At 42.4% G+C, this 9,913-nt stretch overlaps 1 protein-coding gene across 3 annotated transcripts; it reads right to left on the bottom strand.

Annotated features, from left to right (window-relative positions):
• Nucleotides 1-4,400, bottom strand: LOC139571141 (membrane-spanning 4-domains subfamily A member 15-like). 3 transcript variants are annotated; one of them, XM_071393739.1, is made up of 7 exons: nt 4,204-4,400; nt 2,527-2,652; nt 2,155-2,265; nt 1,901-1,957; nt 1,025-1,201; nt 676-789; nt 1-240 (listed from the first exon to the last, which is right to left on the bottom strand). In XM_071393739.1, exons 2-7 carry the CDS (start codon nt 2,650-2,652, stop codon nt 202-204), a joined length of 624 nt encoding a protein of 207 aa, XP_071249840.1. In that variant the 5' UTR covers nt 4,204-4,400; the 3' UTR covers nt 1-201. The 3 variants fall into 3 exon arrangements, with proteins under 3 accessions (XP_071249840.1, XP_071249838.1, XP_071249839.1); XM_071393737.1 differs by lacking the exon at nt 4,204-4,400 and adding an exon at nt 3,513-3,630; XM_071393738.1 differs by lacking the exon at nt 4,204-4,400 and adding an exon at nt 3,264-3,346.
• Nucleotides 4,401-9,913: the final 5,513 nt, after the last annotated feature.

Below are 9,913 nucleotides of genomic sequence, written 5' to 3'. Positions count from 1 at the left end.
TTGTATTACATGGATGTTTTATTTTATTTTATTACATTTATTTCAAAGTAGAAATGAAAAGTGTATACAAAGACAATTTCTATATGTGGATTTAATGAAATGTTCTACACATTGAATACATTTATTTTATATCAATAAATCCAAGTTTTCTATCCATCCTTCATGGCAGAGACAGTCATAAAATGCTTGCTTTTTCTTAATTCAGTCTGCTGATGGTAGATTGTTCATTACAACAATTGCCTGTAAAGAAGAAAAAGGGCCGAGTTTATCTTAGATATTCACCTTGCAAGACAAAAACAAAAAAAACATTATGTACACTCTATACAGTACAAACATACCACAGGAGGTTGGTGGAACCTTAATTGGGGAGGACAGGCTTGGGGTAATGGCTGGAGCGGTTGAGTGGAATGGTATCAAACACATGGTTTCTGTGTTTGATGCCATTCCAATTGCTCTGTTCCAGCCATTATTATGAGTCGTACTCCCCTCACCAGCCTTCACTGAAACATACACTGTAATAACATAATTTACAGATAAGATTATGTCAGATTCTTTAGGGCACTTAAAAATCTAAATGTATTTGATTAATTGCACTGGCATACTTACCACAGTCTACAAGCCCCAGGCTAGGATAAATATGAGGTTATAAAGTATATCACTGCCACAGTACTTTACCTGTGTCTTACTGGACCGCAAGGCAGCCCTGGCAAATGCTGTCATCATTATTAGGAACACCATTCCCACTAAGCTCTGATACATGAATACAGCCTCAAGGCTGCGCAACTGGCCCTGTCAGGAGAAAGCAAAATGAAGGGTTTCTTTATTTAGAAAGAATGAGAAAGTTTACAGTTTAAAGCTGTGTTATAAGATGTTTATCCTTTCTTTATTCCATTTACTGGATGGGATTTTAAAGAGATTGTCACAAACCAAATACCCAAGAGAAGAGTGCCAATAATAATTTTTCCACATAGCAGTGATCCAGTTTCACAACAACAACAGCAACAACAACAACAACAACATTTACCGTATGATGTTTACGCCAGGGGACATCATCTCTGGTAGAGTTTGTGATGTCATCATAGTAGGAATGATAATAGCTGTAATGGTAATACTGCAAATTCAGGATGCCTTTAAGGAATTCAAAGAAAGCCACTGTGACCCCCAATATAGAGATGATGCTAAGGGCCAGGCTTGCTGTCACCTGGAGGGTGAGAACAAAGAAAATGGTGAAAAAACAGCAAGCACTTTGTGACAAAGTCTCTTTCAAGGCACGCATCGGAGTAGGATTCTATTGCATTGACAAGCCATACTCTACACAGACCTGCGTGGCATAATCGATCAGAGCTGCAGTAGGCCTATATGCAAATAGACCATTGCATGGAGCATGGAGGAGGAGGTGTGATAGTGTGGGGGTGCTTTGCTGGTGACACTGTCAGTGATTTATTTAGAAATCAAGGCACACTTAACCAGCATTGCTACCACAGCATTCTGCAACGATACGATATCCTATCTGGGACTATCATTTGTTTTTCAGCAGGCCAATGACCCAAAACACCTCCAGACTGTGTAAGGGCTATTTGACCAAGAAGGAGAGTGATGGAGTGCTGCATCAGATGACCTGGCCTCCACAATCAACAGATGGTTTGGGATTAGAAAGATATAAGAAAGATGCCCAGGGTCCCTGCTCATCTGCGTGAATGTGCCTTAGGCATGCTGCAAGGAGGCATGAGGACTGCAGATGTGGCCAGGGCAATAAATTGCAATGTCCGTACTGTGAGACGCCTAAGAGAGCGCTACAGGGAGACAGGACGGACAGCTGATCGTTCTCGCAGTGGCAGACCACGTGTAACAACACCTGTACAGGATCGGTACATGCTGAATTCCAATTCATGTTACTCACCAATTGTTTTGAAGTATTCTTCTCTGTGAGCACGTATAACAGCCCACAGATGATAAACTGCAAAACAGTGGAGGGAGCGGGTTTATAAATTCAAAAACACAAACTGTCATGGGAGAAAGATATCATTGATTGGAAGATTTGAAAATGCGGGCTTAAGACTCCAAGTTATGTGTTACTGTAAGTTAGATGTTATGGTATGACATTTGGATTGTCAATATGATAGATTTATATAGACACACGCAAGAAATGCATACCAGGATTCCTAGCCAAAAAGAGGTGAAATTCTCCGCAGAGGACTCCAGTGGATCCATTCTCATGGGAATCGCCAAGATGAAGAGTGATGAGCCCATGAACAGCATTACAATCTAACCAACCAGACAGAGAAATTATATATTTACACATAAATGACGGGGTATCTGGGCATATAATGTTTTCATTATGAGTAACTGTAGCCTGTTACCGTGCTATTACCATGTTATTACCACTTTATTTTGTACTGTAATGTAAAGTGCTACCACTAAATTAACGGTAAATCCTCAAATTCAAAGTTTACATTTTTGTCTGCAATGATATCTTGGAGTATTTGTTAACAATGAATACATCAGTTCTCTGTTTTCCAGTCTCACCCCAATACTCTTCGGCTCCCCTCTTATGAAGCGGTGCAGGGGTTTACTACCTCCCACTGTGGCAGAATGTGGCTCTCTTCCTCCCCCTGCTGGACTGATGTCAGACACCATGTTCACCGACATCATCTGTTGAAGGATACAGACCTGATAAGATCTATAGGCTTAACAACACAACACTAATAACACAATAACACAATAACAACAACAACACCATGACAACACTGATAACACCATGACAGAGAAACAGAAGAGTGCCATAAACAGCAAGATCAGCTTTGATTAAAATAATTGAACCCGTGTGGTTTTATTTACACTTTAAACTATGTGGGAACAGTATAAGAACAGTGGCAAAGCAAACCTCAGAGCAGCCAACATTGAAAATACTTTTGTAAAGGGCCAGAGCCAATCACAGGGGTCTAGAACTTGGTGAAAGTTCATAAATATGCTATGGTATGCATCACACAAAAACAATCTAGCAACAAATGAACCATTTGAAAAAACCCACTGAGCTCATCTTTTCTACGTGTGACAATCATCATAGGCCATACTGATAAGCCGATTATAATGTATAGCCAGTTTCTATATGCCTCATCAAACCAAGATAGCCTAACTTTTTTGTGTTTTGAAAAGAGTAAGGCTGAGATTAAGTACTAGGTCTGAATCTATAAATCAAAACTAACAAATGTCATAAATAATGTATTATACTGTATTTGTTTGAAGAGAACTGCAATATTCACCTAATAGTTCATCACCAACAAAAACAGCACTAGAATTGCATAGAGCACCACAGAACCTATGACATAATATGGTCGTCATGTTCAAATGGACTTTGACTACTTTTGGTGGCATATGTAAAGATAAGGATGTCCGTTGTGTTGATAAGAGAACCTAACCTGTTACAAATGCACAAATAATTGAATTGTAGAATATTTAACAGATAGATACTGTACATGTATAGCATAGAAAGTGCTAAAATAGTTACAGACCTGGCTTGAAACAGAACAGAACCTTGTAGATGAACAAATATTACACAATGGAGGGAGATATTGACACGAGGGAGACGGGTGGGTGTGGGGGTGGTTGGGCGGGCGGGCGGGCAGATGATAGTGCCACAGAAATGTTTTTACAATGAATCTGTCCTGAATCATTAAAAGGAACTGAACACTTTTGAGAAAGGTAGAAAAAAGACAGAGCAGAGTAGAATGTTGCCAACATGCACTACAGGTTTATTTTGAATGTTGAATGTCCGTCAGTTGAACTTAGAGAAATGACATAGCTGGTTTTGTTCTGTAACCCCAGCTGTTTTCCAACATGAGAGATGAAGAGAGAGAGAGACCATAGAGAGGAGCAGTGGGGTAGGGGAGAGGTGGTAGGGGGTTAACAGAAAGCAAAGGGAGTGGGAGGGAGAGAAAGAAAAAGTTTTACACAATGTCTACTTCTATTTGGCGGTGGTTGAGATTGTTACAGTATTTCAGAAGAATGAGGAGAGGGAGGAGAGGGGAGAAGGTGAAGGAGATGGATCATAAAGGGTATAAAGGAATGGCTTGAAGCAATGTCTGTGTGTAACATCCTATATATTCAGGATTCAGAAAATGCTCCATGCAGAGATGCTTTCTGAGCTACTGAACAAGGGGAGAGATCAAGACATATAAGGATCAAGATAAAATTATAGCTTACCAAACTTTAGAGACTTGAACTTTTGATCTTAGAGACTTGAACTTTTTGATCTGAACTTTTCAACAAACTTAAACTTTGGCCATTTCCTCATCACTGAAGCCCTCTTATCTGACGGCTCGTAAATACGCTTTTCTAGCAATGTACAAGTAAACGCGAATTTCATGATACCACCTCAGCCCCCCCCCCACCCCCCACCCACTTCCAGACCAAGCTTCAACCCCTACCCCCCTCTTCCCCAAAACAGCTGTGGAGTAAATAATTATCTTTGCCCAACCTAGTGTAACATCTCTCTCTCTCCACACACACACACATAGAAAGTGGTCAAATAGTAAGAGCTGTCTCAGATGTTTGTTCTATCAGTGCTTCTGTAGGTTTATTGATTATCATTTGTCAAAGAATAAACAGAAATATCAGGTAACCATGCAACCAACATATCCAATTAAATGTTATTAATTTGTCAGTCTATTGCATTGAAAACAGTTGAGTATGAGTTAGGGTTGGGTTTGCTTGCTTGTTATGATAGTCAGTGTAATAGTGTGTCATATCAAAGTTCAAGTTGAATGGATGGCTGTGATTTACTGTAATAGTATCAGCTAAACCTGGCACATCGGCCAAGGGGTCATATTGCCCTCTCAAATTCTTCTGAGTGAACAACAGGGATATTTTGGGTTCCATACTAATGATCTGTGATACCCTAGTAAGTTTGTAAAGTGCGTCCCTGTATTTGTAACTCAGTTGAAAATCACAAAAACCTTTAAAAAGAATATACCTAAAGAGTCTAACTTGGATGAATAAATGTGAAATAAACTACATAAAATCTATTTATTAAAAAAAAGGAATGACTATAACTAACTATATTAAACTGCTTACACACGTTTTCAAAACGGTCTCCTTTTTTCAAAACTCTACACACAAAATGAAAAATGCCTCACATCTCCTTCAAAATGTAACACTGCATTCAAAATGCCATAAACACATGTCAGAATGAAGCATTTGCATCAAATGGCAAATACTGCTTTCATAATAGTACATTTTTGGATATACCATGTAAACACTGTTGTTCTAAATCTAAAGCTCTTTGGTCTTTCATAGGCTTATATCTACATTTCAATACAATGTTCTACAGTGAAAGTAATCTGCTGAGAGGTTTAACGAGTACCCTGTAAACACTAATGCAATGTAGAAACAGAAAATATTTATTAGGCCAAACATTACTGTTGTATACAGTAGCATAGAACAAAACCATAAACATATGTAAACCAAAAGTATATTCTTTAGAATACAGTAAAGAACACAATTGTGTGTGTGGGTTCCCGGGGGGGCAGTCCAGGAATTGGTGGGGGGGGGGGGGGCAGTCACCAGTGCTAAGCAAGCTACGCTTCATCTCTTCACCGGCCTGGGTCTGGCCACAATACTTAGTCCACATCACAAGATACGTTTTCTCTTGCCAAACATCGAGGGAAGTATCTCCTAGCATGGCGTATCCAACCTTGGACAGAGGCAACCTCTATGTCCCCACATGCGTCCTCCATTGCCTGGAGAAGCGGCATGCGGGCATAGGGTTGGCGATCATACACTTTCCAGCGCCAGGCTGAGAAGAATTCCTCTATGGGATTTAGAAAAGGTGAATATGGGGGTAGGTACAAACTACAAATTGTGGATGGGTGGCAAACCAGTTTTGGACCAGAACAGCCCGGTGAAAACTAACATTGTCCCATAAAACCACAAATCTAGCAGGCTCCTGATCTGGATCAGGGACAAGCATTGTGTAAATTGCATCCAGAAAAGTGAGCATATGGCCAGTGTTGTACGGACCCAGTGTGGCATTGTGATGGAGGACCCCGTTTTGAGTGATGGCAGCACACATAGTTATATTACCCCCACGCTGTCCAGGGACATTGGTAATTGCCTTCTGTCCTATTACATTTCTTCCGCGGCGCCTGGTTTTGGTGAGGTTGAAGCCAACCTCATCCACATAAATAAATTAATGGCGAATTACATGGGCATCCAGCTCCAATACTCGCTGTAACAGACAAAAGGATATACAGATGAGTAAATATGGTATGTCTGAAGTACTGGAAGTAGTGTTGCATACATACCTCTACAAAGTCATGTCGCATATTCTTGACTCTGTCAGAGTTTCTCTCAAATGGCACCTTGTAAAGTTGTTTCATCGTCACTCGGTGCCGTTGGAGGATGCGTTGTATGGTCGACAGGCTTACAGCATTGATGTTGTTAAATATGGTGTCATTATTCAAGATATGCTCTCTTATCTCTCGAATCCTAATTGCATTGTTGGCCAAAACCATATTTATAATTGCAGTCTCTTGTACATCTGTAAACAAGCGTCCTCGTCCTCCATGATGTCTTTGCCTTTCCACTCTGTACAGAATTCAAACACAGTATGTGTTCAGCATAGGAACTGTAAACAATGTACAAAAAAAGGTAGTACAGCATGATAACCAACCTCATTCATTCAATGCAGTGCAGTAAATGGATGGCTTAGAGTTACAAATGTTTATGCAATACTATGCAGTCATACGTATTTTACAGTACATTACTGTAATGCAAAAATAGTCATTAGATAGTTGCATACCTGTTCTCATTTCTAAAGGTTTGAATTATGGACGCCACTGTAAATCGACTCAAGTTGGGCTGGACTCTCAGTCCAGCCTCTCTCATGGTCAAACCGTGGTTGATCACATGATCAACAAGTGTTGCCCTCTCATTAGAGATGGCTCTCCTTCCTTCTCTTCTTTGCCCTTGTCCTCTTCTTCCTCTACCTCTCCCTCCTACTCCTCTTGCTCTCTGTCCATTATTGGCATCCATTGTTCAAAACAGGTAATCTGACCTTTGACCTATTTATAGGCCTATACTACAGTAAAGCAGTGATTGGTTAGTGATCAGTTAAGCTATTAGTGTTTGCACATGTGAGGAGTGTGTGTGTGACCTGGTGAATAAGTGTAGCATTTTGATTGGTTGTGTTTGGAAAAGGAAAGCAAGTCACTTCCTGTTAGATTTTTGTGTTTCAGGTAGAGAATTGTGTGTAGTGTTTTGAAAAAAGTGTTTTATGCAATTGACAACTGAGTCTAAGGCTGAGAAATAGCTTATGGTTTTGGATATTTGGTGTGTAGCATTTTGATTGGTTGTGTTTGGAAAAGGAAAGCAAGTCACTTCCTGTTAGATTTTTGTGTTTCAGGTAGAGAATTGTGTGTAGTGTTTTGAAAAAAGTGTTTTATGCAATTGACAACTGAGTCTAAGGCTGAGAAATAGCTTATGGTTTTGGATATTTGGTGTGTAGTTTTGCACTTTGAGTGAGAGGTTTCAAAAATCGTGTGACATGAAAAGATTTTGTGTGTAAGCAGTTGGAAAAAACTGTAACTATCCCTGAGGTTGAATGCTTAACCTTGGCCAGTCAAGTATAGAAGAAAATCAACTCTGTCATGTCTGGGTGTAATGGATAAAGTCAATTCAGACATTTTGATTGCTCTAATAACTTAAATTGTTTTGTTAAATCAAAAAGGTCTTCACTTCCTCATGTCCTACATCCTTGGCAAGATTTTTATATATATATATTTTTATAATTGATTACTGTACACATTAACAAGGAAATAACCCCTCTGAACTCTCTCTTAAACCGTTGGAAAAACTTGGCTCCTCATGCAGTTATGCCCTGACCTTAGAGAGCTTTTTATGTCTCTATTTTGGTTTGGTCAGGGTGTGATTTGGGTGGGCATTCTATGTTCATTTTTCTATGTGTTGTATTTCTTTGTTTTGGCCGGGTATGGTTCTCAATCAGGGACAGCTGTCTATCATTGTCTCTGATTGGGAACCATACTTAGGTAGCATTTCCCCACCTGTGTTTTGTGGGTAGTTGTTTTCTGTTTAGTGTATCCTTGTATCCTTTTCCCTCTCGCTCTCATCTAACACTTCCCACACTGCCCCTACTCGGATGGTATTGCGCCGTCCCAACCTTCGCTCTCTCTCCCCCGCTACTCTCTCCTCTTCCATCCTATCATCTCTTCCCTCTGCTCAAACCTTCTCCAACCTATCTCCTGATTCTGCCTCCTCAACCCTCCTCTCCTCCCTTTCTGCATCCTTTGACTCTCTATGTCCCCTATCCTCCAGGCCGGCTCGGTCCTCCCCTCCTGCTCCGTGGCTCGACGACTCATTGCGAGCTCACAGAACAGGGCTCCGGGCAGCCGAGCGGAAATGGAGGAAAACTCGCCTCCCTGCGGACCTGGCATCCTTTCACTCCCTCCTCTCTACATTCTCCTCTTCTGTCTCTGCTGCTAAAGCCACTTTCTACCACTCTAAATTCCAAGCATCTGCCTCTAACCCTAGGAAGCTCTTTGCCACCTTCTCCTCCCTCCTGAATCCTCCTCCCCCTCCCCCCCCTCCTCCCTCTCTGCAGATGACTTCGTCAACCATTTTGAAAAGAAGGTCGACGACATCCGATCCTCGTTTGCTAAGTCAAACGACACCGCTGGTTCTGCTCACACTGCCCTACCCTGTGCTTTGACCTCTTTCTCCCCTCTCTCTCCAGATGAAATCTCGCGTCTTGTGACGGCCGGCCGCCCAACAACCTGCCCGCTTGACCCTATCCCCTCCTCTCTTCTCCAGACCATTTCCGGAGACCTTCTCCCCTACCTCACCTCGCTCATCAACTCATCCTTGACCGCTGGCTACGTCCCTTCCGCCTTCAAGAGAGCGAGAGTTGCACCCCTTCTGAAAAAACCTACACTCGATCCCTCTGATGTCAACAACTACAGACCAGTATCCCTTCTTTCTTTTCTCTCCAAAACTCTTGAACGTGCCGTCCTTGGCCAGCTCTCCTGCTATCTCTCTCAGAATGACCTTCTTGATCCAAATCAGTCAGGTTTCAAGACTAGTCATTCAACTGAGACTGCTCTTCTCTGTGTCACGGAGACGCTCCGCACTGCTAAAACTAACTCTCTCTCCTCTGCTCTCATCCTTCTAGACCTATCGGCTGCCTTTGATACTGTGAACCATCAGATCCTCCTCTCCACCCTCTCCGAGTTGGGCATCTCCGGCGCGGCCCACGCTTGGATTGCGTCCTACCTGACAGGTCGCTCCTACCAGGTGGCGTGGCGAGAATCTGTCTCCGCACCACGTGCTCTCACCACTGGTGTCCCCCAGGGCTCTGTTCTAGGCCCTCTCCTATTCTCGCTATACACCAAGTCACTTGGCTCTGTCATATCCTCACATGGTTTCTCCTATCATTGCTATGCAGACGACACACAATTAATCTTCTCCTTTCCCCCTTCTGATAACCAGGTGGCGAATCGCATCTCTGCATGTCTGGCAGACATATCAGTGTGGATGACGGATCACCACCTCAAGCTGAACCTCGGCAAGACGGAGCTGCTCTTCCTCCCGGGGAAGGACTGCCCGTTCCATGATCTTGCCATCACGCTTGACAACTCCATTGTGTCCTCCTCCCAGAGCGCTAAGAACCTTGGCGTGATCCTGGACAACACCCTGTCGTTCTCAACCAACATCAAGGCGGTGACCCGTTCCTGTAGGTTCATGCTCTACAACATTCGCAGAGTACGACCCTGCCTCACACAGGAAGCGGCGCAGGTCCTAATCCAGGCACTTGTCATCTCCCGTCTGGATTACTGCAACTCGCTGTTGGCTGGGCTCCCTGCCTGTGCGATTAAACCCCTACAACTCATCCAGAACGCCG

Source organism: Salvelinus alpinus, chromosome 3 (genome assembly GCF_045679555.1).
Source record: "Salvelinus alpinus chromosome 3, SLU_Salpinus.1, whole genome shotgun sequence".
In the NCBI taxonomy this organism is placed as follows: domain Eukaryota; kingdom Metazoa; phylum Chordata; class Actinopteri; order Salmoniformes; family Salmonidae; genus Salvelinus; species Salvelinus alpinus.
This window is presented reverse-complemented; position numbering and strand designations above follow the sequence as displayed.